Source organism: Schistocerca piceifrons, chromosome 2 (assembly GCF_021461385.2).
Source record: "Schistocerca piceifrons isolate TAMUIC-IGC-003096 chromosome 2, iqSchPice1.1, whole genome shotgun sequence".
Classification (NCBI taxonomy): Eukaryota; Metazoa; Arthropoda; class Insecta; order Orthoptera; family Acrididae; genus Schistocerca; species Schistocerca piceifrons.
In genome coordinates, this window is record NC_060139.1 from 490,506,667 (window position 1) to 490,522,115 (window position 15,449).

Here is a 15,449-nt window from a genome sequence, read left to right on the forward strand (position 1 = left end):
TATGTTGTACTTATATACAAATCAGTTGGTTTTCCTCAGAAATTCATCAATGGAGTAGAAGGAGTTGGCCACCAATAAATCCTTTAGGCTTCTCTTAAACTGAATTTCATTGGTTGTTAAGCTTTTTATGGCTGCTGGCAAGTTATTGAAAATGTGTGTTCCTGAATAATGCACACCTTTTTGTACAAGACTAAGTGACTTTAAATCCTTGTGAAGATTATTCTTATTTCTAGTATTGATTCCATGAATTGAGCTATTGGTTTGAAAAAGTGATATATTTTTAATGACAAATTTCATTAAGGAATAAATATATTGGGAAGCTGTAGTTAGTATCCCTAGTTCCCTAAACAGGCTTCTGCAGGATGTTCTTGAGTTCACACCACATATAATTCTTACTGCACGTTTTTGTGCCCGGAAAACTTTAGCTTGGCTTGATGAATTACCCCAGAAAATAATCCCATATGACATTATGGAATGAAAGTAAGCATAGTATGCCAGCTTTTTCATTTTTATATCCCCTATGTCTGACAAAATTCGCATTGCAAACAGAGATTTGTTAAGACGCTTCAGCAGTTCTGTGGTGTGCTCCTCCATACAAATGGTTGAAGATGGAACTGATCCGCCGCTTATCTGCATCACATGAAGAGTGCATCTATCAGGTACTAACTCAAGAAGATACTGGTGACCGAAGACTATCACAGTCTCTGTGGCATCTTAGAAGTAAAATTGACACTGGTATCATAGCTGATCATCTGCTGCATACAATCTGGAGCAGTCGCTTACCTCCATGCAGTCAGATATGTCGTTAGACGTTGTGGCAGAATTGGCCGACAAGGTGCTAGATGCTGTCTCACCTGTGCCTATGATGGTATTGGCTGTGCAGTGTGCGAGTATAGCCACTATGATAGTGCGAGCTGCATATGATGCATTAGTGGTGAAGGTTGATCAACTGAAATTTGAATTGGTGGTGAGCCAATTGGAGCAGCAATTGTGGCAGAAGTGCGAGATATCATCATTGCACCACCTGAAAGGAGTGTATACAAATGGTTGAAGATGGAACTGATCCGCCGCTTATCTGCATCACATGAAGAGTGCATCTATCAGGTACTAACTCAAGAAGATACTGGTGACCGAAGACTATCACAGTCTCTGTGGCATCTTAGAAGTAAAATTGACACTGGTATCATAGCTGATCATCTGCTGCATACAATCTGGAGCAGTCGCTTACCTCCATGCAGTCAGATATGTCGTTAGACGTTGTGGCAGAATTGGCCGACAAGGTGCTAGATGCTGTCTCACCTGTGCCTATGATGGTATTGGCTGTGCAGTGTGCGAGTATAGCCACTATGATAGTGCGAGCTGCATATGATGCATTAGTGGTGAAGGTTGATCAACTGACGCAACAGATTAGCCAGCTGGTAGCGTCGGGCGCCACATCTAGTGAGAATTTTGGCACATACAGCTGTTTTACTGACGGCATGGCAGAGTTGCAGGTCCTAATTGTGGCTAAAGTCTGAAAGACAACTGTTCTTTGAATAATAATAAACTTTCATCAATGCAGAGTTTCTGATGTGGATCAATGCACAACAGAAAGCTGTTCAAACTTTATTGACAATATTCCTAATTTTGAATTATCTATCTCCTCCAGTATTGGCAGAGTTGTCACTGAAATGTAGCATTCTCATAAGTAACAAAAAGCGATCTCTTGACAACAGTTCACTAACAATTGGAGGATTTAGAAGAACATCTCTGGTCAATTATTCACTAATTTTCATTTTTTTCACACGAGGCATCAGAAGACAAACAGCTATGACACAATAAATTTATTCACATCCAGTATCTTTCCACTTTGATATTCGAGAATGCCCTGATTCTGGAGTATTCTCCTTGATGAATAAATAAAACTGATTCGTTTCATCACCTATATATTTCATCACTTCTTCTGTAAAGAATAACATGAAAACTGACTGAATACTTGGCTCATTCCCTATTTGACACATGTCCCAATAGCTTATCATCAAATGGGTGATTAACTGGCTGAAAATCATTTTACTTCCAGTCAAATTTTTTGCTATGATGTGATTTCTTCGTAGGTGTTTCGCTATCTGAAGATTCAGAACAAGTAACATCTCTTGTTGAAACACGAGTCTGCATTGACACCCCTGCTGATGTGGACTGTTTATGAGTACAGGTTTCCAATTCTGTGGAAGAGCTATCACTTTCATCAAAATCAAGCAGTTCGTCCTCACTGTCGCTCCTCGTAAGAATCTCCACGATTTTTTCCTCAGTGCACCCACTATATCTTGCCTTTTTCTTTGTAAAATACATGATGCGAAGAATACTAAAGCCTAGGCTCACAACAGACAAAGAATCAGATGACAAGCTAGCAGCCAGAACTGCGAAAAGCTACTCGTCAATAGCAGTGAAAGGGTTGAAATGCTCCTTTGCATGCATCTTGTAGGAAAGTTGTGGTAGAACATAAATAATTTAGGAGTGAAGACAACCACTCACCGGAAAGCTTAACTGCTGAGTCATCGACAGGAGCACACAAAACTTGCAGTTTGGTAGGTGGCCTAAGGTAAGTTGGAGGGGTGTCAGTTGGGTGAGGGAGAGAGATGGGAGGCAAGAGGAGGGATTAAGACTGGGTAATCAGCAGCTCATAAGGAAGCAGGAGGGAGGGGTGGCAGATGCAGGGGCTAGGCATGTGGGGAAAGGTGTCGGAGCCAGTGAGGAGCAGTACACAATGAAGGAGACATTGAGATGTGTGTTCGGAGGCGGTGATAGAACAGTGAAAGGGAAAACTTGGGTGGGGGATATGGTGATAGTGGAGGACATGGTGATGAGGCAAGGAGGGATACAGGAGCGAAAGGTGTGTTGGAAGATTATTGCCCACCTGCTTGGTTAAAAAAATAACTGGTGCTGATGGAAAGGATCCAGATGGTCTGGGTTGTGAAGCAGCCATTGAAACTGAGCGTATTGTGCCCAGATGTGCGTTTTGCCACTAGGTGGTCAACTTTGTTCTTGGCCATAGTTTGGTGGTGACCATTCGTTCTGGTGGACACCTTGTTGTTTTTCATACTGGCATAAAAATCTTTGCAGGGATTGCAAAAGAGCTGGCATAAGATTTGAGTGCTTTCACAGATCGCCCTGTCTCTGATGAGGTAGGATAAGCCTGTGGCACAAAATGGAATAGGGAGTACTGAGTTGATGGATTGGGCATGTTGTCTTGTACCTGGGTCTTCCACAGGGATATGATCCTTGTGGCAATGGGTTGGGATTGGGAATGTCACAGGGATGGACTAGGATATTGTGGAAGTTGGGTGGGTGATGGAATGCCACTTTAGGATGGGTGAGAAGTATCTTGGGTAGGATGTCCCTAATTTCAGGGTGAAGGATATGATTCAGTTGTTCCATTATAGGGTGATGAGTGGAGCATGTCTTTGTAGCTGATTCTTGGAGGTAGTGATAGGATTAGGCATAACCCCCCCTCTCCCCCTCCAACCTAGTCTGCGTACAAATTTCCCCTGCCATATCCTCAACCAACCCCAATCCCCACACAACATCTGAGAATTAGGTATAAAGGAGTACCACATCTCTCATCACCCAGTATCAGCCTGGACTCAAACAACCGTATCCTTTACCAGCACTTTGATTATCTATCACCACGCTCTAAATGAGGGACACATTACCCAATATGCTTCCCACCTCTCCCGGAGTGGTGTTTCATCACCCACCCAACCTAAACGTCCTCGTCCAGCCTTACGTCACTCTCACTGCCAATCACTTACCACAAAGATGATATTACTGTGCAACTGGGAACAATATGTTCAGTTTCAATTGCCTCTTCACACCTCTGGCCTCTGGAGTTTTCTTTCCACCATCAGCTTCTCCATACTATGCAGATGAAAGTTATCTTTGTAACACACCCTTCACTCGTGCAACCCTCCTAGCCTTGATCTCCATTAACCCATTGTCCCCACATCTTCATTCCAACAGTTTCCCCTTCCTCTGTCCTCCTATTTCACATATCCACGTCACCTTCATCATGAGACACTCCCCACTGGCTCTGACACCCTTGCCCAACATGCCTAGCCCATGCACCTGCCATGCCTCTTTCCAACATTGTTAGCCAACAAACTGGCTGCCTTCCTCTGATCTACTGACTACCCACTCCTAACCCCTCTTCCTGTCTTCTGCCCCTCTTCCCTTTACACATTCTACCCAACAAATTCCCCATCCCACCCTATTGCACCTGCCAAACTGGAATCCTGGCATTTTATGTCCAGCCGGTAGGTAGGGGCACATGTTTTTTTTGTGTGTGTGTGTGTGTGTGTGTGTGTGTGTGTGTGTGTGTGTGTGTGTGTGTGTGTGTGTGTTGCAGTGGTGGCATCTTATCTTCACACATCTACCAGTTCAGGTTTTTCAACATTTTCTGTCCTCCTTTTTATACATTTGATACAACCTGATTGTCCTATTTGGTAGGGTCCCACACACTTGAACAATATTCTAGGGTGTGTCACAAGAGTGTTAGGAGAACAATCTCTTTGTAGACTGACAGCTTTTTAAGTATCCTTTCAATGAACTTAAGTCTGCCACCTGCTTTACGCATGACTGAGTCTATGTGGTAATTCTAAGTCATATCCATCCACCCCCCCCCCCCCCCAAAAAAAAAAAAAAATTATTACACTGAGATAATAGCAGGACGTATGATTCCAAAGGCAACTTGTTGATATTGTAGTCATGTTTTTCTGTTTTGTGATATGCGCAATTGTACATTTCTGAAATTTTGGAGCAAGAAGTCATCTTTCCACCATTTTGAGTCCTTATGAAGATTTGAAAATATTTGTGTGGCTTTTTTCACATAATGCTTCTTCACGGATTACTGGATTATCTACAAATAACCTGGGGTTGCTATTAACTTTGTCTTCAGTGTCATTAACTCACAACATGAGTGGCATTGGTCCCAATAGTTCCGTAGGGCATGTCTGAAATTGTATCTACATTACTGAAGCTTGTCCATCTAAGAACTGTGCTGTGTTGTCTCTACTAAGAAATTCTCAATCCAGAGACATATTTCTTTTGATACCCATTCAATCATATGCTAATTAATAAATGCTGATGGGGTACTAAGAAATCCATGCTGGTTGGCATGGAGAAGGTCATTCTCTTCAATATACTTCAATATATTTGAGCTCAGAATATCTTGTAATATTCTAGCAAAGATTGATGTCAATGATATTGAATGGTAGTACTGTGGACGTATGTCTTGTAGCTGTGTGTAGCTTCTGCCTTGTCAGTCCAGTTCATCCCTGGTCTGGGGGTGACTTCACTCTCTAGCAGTACCAATTTGCTTAAGTTTTTTGTCCATATGTCTGGTGGATTTACATGAGTCTTTTCTAAACCCTTTTTGACCTGCTGGGTCCAGGGGTATGGTTTTGAGCTGTCGCAATTTTGTGATTGTGTCTTAGGTGTTGGATGTCTGAATACACCCATAAAATTTCAATTTTCTTTTTCTGCTGTTTGCCATGAGATTTGATAATTTTTTGGTTATTTTTCACTGCTGTGGTCCGTGTCCATCTTCTGTTCTTTTGAGGCCAATTATCTTTCTTAGAATTTTGTGTTTTTCTTTTAAAATATCTTCCAGATCACCTTTTCTATGGATAGTAAGCATTTCACTAGCATATACTTTAGACTTGATAACTATGTTATAGTTCCCAATTTTTGTGTCCATGAACATACATTTCTTGTTGTAAATGTTTCGGATTTTACCATATACTCTCCTAAGTTTTTGGATCCAAATTTTCTGTGCTATGTCCTCTCCCCCAGCAGATTTAAGGAGCTCATCTAAATACTTTAATACATGAAATGTATTTGAAGTTGTGAATATGGACATCCATATGGTAAGGTGACTTCTTGCGATAAGTGGGATATCTGGGTCCGAGTTCTAGTCTGGCGCAAATTTTCATTGTTGTCATTCCATTATAGAGCTGATGGTTGTCCATATTCACAACTGCGAACACATTTCATGTATTTCATAATGGATGCAGTCACCACAATGCCTTTTCCTTTGGACATGCATGCATGTCCGAACAAACATCGAGTCGTACTTCTGAACAACACAGACACTGAAATCACAAATACTTTAAGTATGGAACTCTCATTTTGTCTACATTTTGTGATCCGTTTTTGAGTAGGACTTTTGCGCAGATGTACTTAGTTTTTTTAGAGGATGTTTGGAGGCCAACTCTTTCAGTGCATTCTTTAAGAGAGTCTATCGTTTTAATTCACATTGTCTTGTCATCTTGCTAGTACTGCTATAGCATCTTTGAAAGCTATACAAGAAATTTAGATATTTTTAGACCTCTAAGTCATTTGGTTTCCAATAGTTTTGGTTTTTAAATTATTTATTCTACTCTTGCACAACTTTATCCAAACTCAGGTTATAGAGGGTAGGAGACAGATGGTCACCATGCCAAACACTAGTTCTGATCAGAAATGTTTCTGATGCCTCACTGATGAGTTTTACTTTGAAGGTTTTGTTGGAGAGAGTTTGTTTGATGAGATTTGGAGTTTTAGGGTCAGGTCCTTGTTCTTCAAGAATGATAAAAAGGGCCCGTTGAGCAAAGGAAATGCACATCATCTTGCAGTCCATGAAGGAAAGTGTGATCTGTCTGTTCCCTGAGTGCTTTGTATTTTAGTGTTATTTTTAAAGTGGATATTTGTTCTAAACAACTTTGACCAGTATGGAAGCCGGCTTGGTATTCGCCAATATCTCCATGTTTTATTTCAGATGTACTATGTTACGCTTTCTGTGTAAGTTTCTTTACCGTGCCTTTATACCATGGACAGTACTTCTTACAACCAGCTGTTCTACAATGTTCATATCTGTCCCGTGCCTGGTCAACTACTGTTCTAAAATAGTGCCACAGTTCATCTACATGCTCCTGCCCAAAGCTACATGTTCTTCTCTGAGATATGACACTACTGTCTATTTATCTAGTTTACTGAACATTTAAGTCTTCCTCCTTGATTTAATTGCCCTTTGTACTTTAATAATCTATGCTGCTGTAACTGCCTCATGATCACTGATGCCAGTTTCAACGTGGACATCTTCAAAGAGGACAGATCTCTTCGTTCCCATACATCTAATATCTGAACTATCTGTTCTAAATAAATTTCGCAGAAAGTACAGTTACTATTTTTCAGAATATTGTGACACACCCACCACTTCTAAAACTGTAATTATTCCATCCCATCAGGTGGATAATTACTGTCTCTTCTAATGAAGACAGTACAATTTATTTTGTTATGGAGCACAAAGGCTCTTCTCGTATTAACCTTCCATTCAGCTTTGTTTGATGTTTACTTTATTTGCAATCAGTTTTGTTGGCTGAGGTTTTCTCCAAAGTTATCAGTTACTTGGGGGTGACTGGTGGTTGATACATGGACCCAGTTATATCTTTATGCCCATTCTCAATATTAAATCTCGCACAAATGATCTCATTTTATTTACTATGCAATGGATTGAGTTTCTTGTATACTGCAATGAATACACTACCTTCACTTCTCATTCGCCTACCCTTTTGCTATTCACTCATACTTTGATTTACTCAAAAATCTCACAGTTTCAGGCTTCACCTAGTATTATGTGAGCTGTACTAATTTTTAGGACCACTTCAAATTCTGGGACCTTGCTGCCAGTATTTCAGCAGCTGATGACTGGCATTTAAATAGTCTCATTTGGGATAGGGGCATTACTTTGAGCCTTACAATAATACTTTGAAGGACAATACAGTTATTATCTGAACTAGATGAAGAGTCACCTAATTTAAAAAAAAAAAAAAAAAAAAAAAAAGAAAAGAAAGAAAGAAACCCTTGTGCATACCACCACACACACTAATTAGCTGCCTGGGTAGTAGCCTCTGATATAAAGTGCATCCTTTTGCCACTTATCAAGACCCTATGGTTTTGAACCACATGGTACAAATTTGAGAAGTTACAACCTAGATTGTCACATAATCCTCAAAGTCTCTGGTTCAGGCCTTCTACTCCACTAAGAACCAGAGGGATACAAACAATTCGAGGAACAATGTCGCAGATAGTTTTGTTGAAATTCTGTGAGCAAAGCTAGCCTTCTCAACCTTTTTTTGCCACTGGCTGTAAAAATCCAAATATGACCTTGGAGCATCAATAAAATCTCAGTTTAAAAGTCATGTTATTTTGAATAAAACACTTGAGCTTTCAATAACTATCTCTGCCACTGTCATCAGGAGCTGAAATCACTGACTATATTTCAACTCCTGATGACGATGGCAGAGACAGATATCAAAAGCCCAAGTGTTTTATTCAAAGCGGCAGACTTGTAAAGTGAGATTTTACAGAAGCATACCACCACGAAAGACTTGGAACCCAGATGACAGGCATTGTTTCTTGTGTGCACCACAATATACAGCTAGTTGCACCCTGTTCTCTAAATGGCTTCCACAACAGCATCTTCAAACCTGCTGAATGAGACCTCATGTGAGTGCACTATGTAGTCATTCTTATTCCTTACAGTAATTTCCCTAGTGGGTGCCATTAATTGCCAATCAACAAGCTGTTAACCTCTTGTGGTGACATCCCCTTGACATGGAACACAGCAGGCTTCCCAAACTGCGAAGTGTATCATATCAGCTCAGTTCCAATTTCAATGGGAAAGAGCACCTCAATCTTGTTGATTAGAGAGATATATGTGGATGTATTCAGAACATGCAGGATGCCTTACAACCAACAACAAATATGCTTTCTGTAAACTTAAAGGATAATTGTAGGACCATCTAACAAACGATCATAAGTCATAGTACTCTCAAACCACATGCACCTTATCCAGAATATAAATGCATATACGTTATTATTTTTAACTTATGGGGCAACAGGGTACCATTATGATGTAAAAATGAATTTCTGATCACGAGAGGGCATTCAAGCAGCACAGCAAGCTTGCAAGTTTTCTGTAATGCCACACTGTCATTTGTTGGTGTATTAGACTTCTAAAAAGGTATTCCCATTGTGTGTTTCATATGAGCTGCTCCATTATTTTTACAGCTGTTCCTACTCCCTTTCTCCTATCTATATTCCTGTATGCTATATGAGAACACACTGACCTTTTCAAGATGTTGTGAGGCTCTGGCAGCTACTGTGAAGATTATATCACGAGTGTTGTCTGAGCTGCTTCCACGGATAATCTCTTCCTGAGAGACACCTTTCTCCATCATAACATCTTGTGGTAATGGTGGTGCTAGTCTCCTCTCAGCACAATGAGGTACCGAACGAACCATGTTGGTAAGACCCTGTGCTTTTCCTAAGTGACTAGCAGCATGATCAGCATGAATGTTTTTAATGCCTGAAGAAAGAAACAAATAGTCAGCAGATTGTTCTAAGTGAAGGATATTTTCATACACATTTGAAAACTGATTCATAAGATGCAACAACATTAAATGACTTTTCCTTTTTAAAAAAGGAACAGCAGCATGCTTTGTGCAGCGTAATATGTATTTGTGTTATGCTGGTTATAAGATTTTAAAACTGAATTGTATCCTCACTGTGCACCACACACTGTCAATGCACTGATTGGTCTTTTTCTCTTCCCTGCTCCGCCACAGCCTCCTGATGCTGCACATGGCAGCCATGTCCTGCCACCATCAGCCACAGCATGCTCTGCCAGGAAGCACTCACTTCTCTCCTCCCAACGACACCCTACCCCACTCTGGATTGCTGCTTCTGTTCGATTCAGTTGCACTCTGGATGGAGATAGCACTGTGTGCATGAAATGTGCTTGCCTGTTTCTTTGAATGAGTATATGTGTTTTCTTTCTGAATGGGGCTTTGGCTAAAAGCTCAATGTTTAACATCTTTTCACTGTGGCTGTCTGCACCTCACCTTGTCATCTTTATGTCCAGCAGCAATCTATCCTTTTCATAATATTGTTGATAGTTAAAACCTGGACTTTCCTATGTTTGATTTTGTCTAATGGCTTTCCTTTCATCCCACAACCCAGTGATGTTTTCCTTTGTTACTATTCTCTAAAGCATTACTCTACTCAAGCGTCCATTCGTCCCTGCAGTTTTTCCATCACCTTCCAAATTGCACACGCTCTGACATCTGAACCACACTGAATCAACAGTCTCGACTGTGCATGACACTGCTACATGACCGTGCAGATTGTTGGTAAGCATCTCACACTCATTCTTCCACTAATAATTATAATTTTTCCTATTGATCACATTTCCTCCATCATCCTCGCATATTTTCACAAATTATTTTCCACACCTACCTGTGCCACATGCATTTGTGAACCTCGACTTAACCAATACACCCTCCCCCCCACCCTCTCTCTCACTTCCCTTATCCCAACATGTACATACTCCCATATCCCATTGCTTCCATCCTTTCTTCTCCATTTTTTAAACATGTTTGTTCGTATTTGTACATATTATTATTCGTCTTTTTCTGTTATCCGGCTCAAATCACAATCATTTAACACTTCCATTTGTCCATTTTCTACATCATTTCCCATTTCCCTAATGCCACAGTGGACCCCTGCTCCATCTTTTGGTTCAGGAAAGTATCCCTTTCCCTGGCTAAAATGCAGCAGCACACCCTGTTCTTTAAATCCTGCCTAAAACACAGAATTTGTCCAACAACCTAACCATAAAAATTTCTTTCTCTGGATCCTTTCACAATGACCTTCACTTTTTCAGATTCCATCAACCCGTCCCTCATAAACCTGGTTCTCTCCATGGTACAGGCATCCTAGAACCACCTCTGCAAGATACGGCTGCTGTGCAATCCCCTACTACACACATCATGTCTCTTGAAATTGAATCCCTTGCACTCTAGCATCTAGAAGAGCTTTCCAGACAACACCACCTTAAGTATCCACCCTGTCAACATCCTACTCCTGCCTTGAGGTACCACTACCTCATATCTTACACACAGTGTTGCTCCTTGCAACCCCCTCAGAGCACCCAGACCCTACCTGGCTGACTTTTCCAACCTGCCACAATCCCAAAACTCCCAACCAACACGCCACTAAATTGAGAGCCAAAACAATCCCAGAACATAGTTGTCAACGTTTCCACCAAAATCCTCAATCTCATAGAAGTTTCAGCTGCATCCAAAGCCCTCACTTTCAGCCAAATTTAACCATGTTGAACTGGTCAAAGACCTACTCTCCTCCCAATCCCAGCAATGGAAACTCTTCTTCATCACTGACCCCTCCCACCAAAGCCAACCTGATCCCAACACTGAACCACACCTCTCTCATTTTATACTACTCTCCAACTGTGATCCCCCACCTCTCCCACCTAAACACCCCATGGTCACCTTACAGACTTCCTTACCTCCAACTTGGCTCACCATGCTTCCCCACATTCGTCCCTAAGAACACCAACCTTTCAGCACACAAAAGGACAGCCATACACAGCTCCAAAACAGATTCTGATATAATCATCATACCTACAGACAAATGTTCCACTACTGTAGATGTGAATCACAGTGACTTCCAGGTGGAAGGCCTCTGCCAATTGTCTGACTCCTCCACCTACGAAGTCTGCCATAGAGTTCCTACCTCAGAATTTCAATGTAAGCGCCAGTCCCTACTTAAAACCTTAGGCTCTTCCCAGAACCTCTCTCTTGAACCCATTACTCTTCTCACTTTCTGTGACACCCTGCACACCCACCTTCTACACGTTCCCCAAAATCCACAAACCCAACAATCCTGTACACCGCATTGTAGCTGGTTATTGTGCTCCCACTGAAAGAATATGGGCTCTCATTGGCCAACACCTCCAACCAACTGTCCAGAATCTAGCCTCAAACATCAAAGATACCAACCACGTCCTTCAAATTCTCTCCATCATCCCCCACCCCTTGACCCCCTGGATCTTTACTCATTGCTGTTGACACAACTTCTCCATACATCAACATCCCACATGCCCATCTCTCTCCCAACATCCTTCAGACTCCAAACCCATTACCTTATTCCTCATACACCTTACCAACTTTATCCTAACATACAACACTTCTCCTTTGGAGAGAAGGTACACACATGAACCCACAGCACAGCCATGGGCACCTGCATGGCACCCTCTCACGCCATTCTGTTTACGGGCCAACACGAGGAAACCTTCCCAGCCTCCCAAAATCCCAAACACCTTTCTGGTTCATTGATGATATCTTCATGATCTAGACTCAGGGCCAAGACATCCTATCTTCATTCCTTAAAAATTCAACACCTTCTCTCCCATCTGCTTCAGCTGGTCCTTCTCCAACCCAGTAAGTCCTCCCTGGGCATTGACTACCTCTTCTCTGATGGCTCCATCACACATCTGTCCAGCTTAAACCCATCAACCACCAACAGTACTTGCATTTTGGCAGTTGCCATCCCTTCCTCTCATAAAAACACCTCCCAAATATCCTGGCCAATTGGGGACAGCAAATCTGCAGTGGCAAGAACTCCATTGTCCAGTATGTTGTAGGTCTCACAAAGGCCTTCACAGACTGACACAATCCCCAGACCTAGTCCACAAACAGATTTCCTGTGCCATAACCCCCCCCCCCCAAAAAAAACCACATACAAAAGGGCAGCATCTTTGTCATCTAATATGCAGCCTTGGCGAGGGCTTTAATTATCTATCATCATCACCTGAAATGAGTGACATTCTACCCATGATCCTTTCCACTCCTCCTAAAGTGGTGTTCTGATGCTCACCCAACTACCTTGACATCCCAGTCTATACTATGCCAACCCCTTGCCACACACAGATCATATACCTGTGGAAGACTCGGGTGCAAGACCTGCCCAACCCCCCCCCCCCCCCTCAGAACCACGTATTACAGTCTTGACACAAGGTTTCCTACCCAATTAGAGGCCAGGCCACCTGGAAAAGGAGTCATGACATGTACCACCTCTACCCCTGCTGCAATCATTTTACAGCTTTTTATATTGGTATGACAACGGACCAGATGTCCACCACGACAAATGACCACTGCCAAACAATGGCCAAGAGCAAAGTGGAAGTCCTGATGGTACAACATGCAGCTGAACATAACATGCTTCATTTCAGTGGCTGCTTCATAACACAGGCCATCTGGATCTTCCCCTCCACCACCAACTTTTCTGAACTGCACAAATGGGACTTATCTTTACAACACATTCTACACTAGTGAAATTATCCCATCCTCAACCTACTGTTGTACCTTACTGCCCCCACACCCTCCACCAAACAGTTTGTCCTCTCTGTCCCACCGCCTTCCAATTCACACCCTCTTACACTCATCGTCCACACCTCTCTATCAATGTACCCACTGATCTTCCCTCTTTTCCGCTCCTCTCCTTTTCTGCTCCTGGTTCTCCTCCCCGCCCCCAGAGCATCCTGAAGCTGTGCATGGCAGCCTTGTCCTGCGACCATTTAGTCCCTGCATGAGCTGCCTGGCTGCACTGACATCTCTCCCCCTACCTGTACCCTGCTGCCCCTCCTCCTCCTCCTCCTCCTCCTCCTCCTCCATCCCACTCTGGATTCCTGCTTCCACTTGACACAGTTGCATTCTGGCTGGAGCAGCCAGAGGTAATGCTCACATGTGTGTGAGGTGTGCTTCCGCGCGTGTGTGTGTGTGTGTGTGTGTGTGTGTGTGTGTGTGTGTGTGTGTGTGTGTGTGTTTCTTTTCTCCTTCTGATGAAGGCTTTGGCCAAAAGTTCTTTTCGTTGTGCCTGTCTGCAACTCAACATGTCATCTTAATGGTGAGTAGTGATCTATGCTTTTCACAATATTGATGCAGTTTAACGTATCCAACAAGATTAAATCTTTTTAGTTATTTTGTTGAAACATATACAATCTCATTTTCAATACTGAGTTGATACATATTGAAACAGATAATGTGAAATTAACATTTTGTTAACAACATACAGCAAAAATAATCAAATTATGGTATTTAAAGCATACAAAAGCCACAGAAAGAAAGAAAATACAATAAGCTATCCTTTAGTTGATGATTTAATTTGTATACATAAAATTAATTTTAAATTGTATACATGGATAATATTAACACATTTTTATATTTTAACAATGCTGAGGATAAGTTCAAGATGACAAAAACAAATCTAATTGATGATGGGAGTACAACTTAAAAGCTCCCAGGGTGGGCAAGTCTAATTCTCCCCTAGCACCTCATATAGAATAATGGTGGTGCACGTGTAAACTGACAGACTATTTAATCGTATACTTTTCATCTTTTATTTTTCACTTCAGCCTGATACCACGAATACAGATTGTGTGTCATAACTTATCTGAGTGTAGCATCCCTGACTAGGCAATAGTAGAACTATTTTCATTTCAAAGTTTATATACATACAATTCAAATTCACAAAAGTATTGGTTACTTTACTGTCTAACTGCTACTGTCACCTAGCTTGTCATGTCCATTATGCACTGTTATTTAAATAATAATGTTTGTTGCATCAAAGCATAGAGAAATTACAGCTTACATGTATTACCATTACCATTATAAAAAGAACGAACCTCTATCACTTGCAAATTCAGCAGAGGATAAAATATGTATTAAGTATGGTGGTCATGCAAAATTTCGGAGTTTCATGGCAAGAGTCAATTTCCATAAAATTCTTCTGGATTGTAGACCATGGCACATAAAATTATGCACCACTGCTGCAAATGTCTTCCATTAGTGTGTGTAGCATGACTGGGGAAACTCCACTTCAGTTTAATATACTGTCCCTATCCGGCCTCTGTAATTCCTTAAAAGGAGTGCAAATAAAAATCTGTCATGGAATACAAGGTAAGATTATCTGGTGATAACCAAGCAGCAAATATTTCCAATGACAAAGTTTGGAAAGAACAATATTATGAAAAGGACAGATTGCTACTACCTATATACAGGAAGATGCCGAGTCCAAGACATGCACATCAAAAAGACTGCTCTACATTTAAGCTTTCAGCCAAAAGGCCTTCTTCTGAAGTAAAAAATCACACACATATTCTCACAAGCACAACTCCCACACATGACTGCTGTCTCTGGTTGGTGTGATCAGACACAGCAACCAGAGACAGTGGTCACGTTGTCACGGCCAAGTTGTGCTTGTGTGAATGGGTGTGTGTGGTTTTTACTTCACAAGAAGGCCTTTTGGGTGAAAACTTAAATATACAGCAGTCTTTTTGTTGTGTATATTTTCAACTCAATGTCTCCACTATATGATGTATAGCAATCTATCTTTTTCAGAATATTGTTGTCATTCCACCCTGGACTTTGTTGTTTAAAGAATGCTTAGAACAATATAAGTGTATAATATGAAGTAAAACCTGCGACTAAATTCGAAAAGGAAACTGTAGGAATAAACAATAAATACTCCATTCTCACGAAAAGTGACTGTAAATGACATTAAGTAAAAACCAAGTC

At 41.4% G+C, this 15,449-nt stretch overlaps 1 protein-coding gene across 5 annotated transcripts in view; it reads right to left on the reverse strand.

The window, feature by feature from the left end:
* LOC124777624 (NADH dehydrogenase (ubiquinone) complex I, assembly factor 6) overlaps positions 1 to 15,449 on the reverse strand; it is a 90,578-nt gene that overhangs the window by 38,049 nt on the left and 37,080 nt on the right. For all 5 annotated transcript variants that reach the window (XR_007015758.1, XM_047253096.1, XM_047253097.1 and 2 more), the window contains exon 4: positions 9,144 to 9,382. Coding sequence is in view for 4 of the 5 variants with exons in the window: in XM_047253096.1 (XP_047109052.1) it covers positions 9,144 to 9,382 (239 nt within the window). In the remaining variant the exon portion in view is untranslated. The remainder of the gene's footprint in view (positions 1 to 9,143; positions 9,383 to 15,449) is intronic.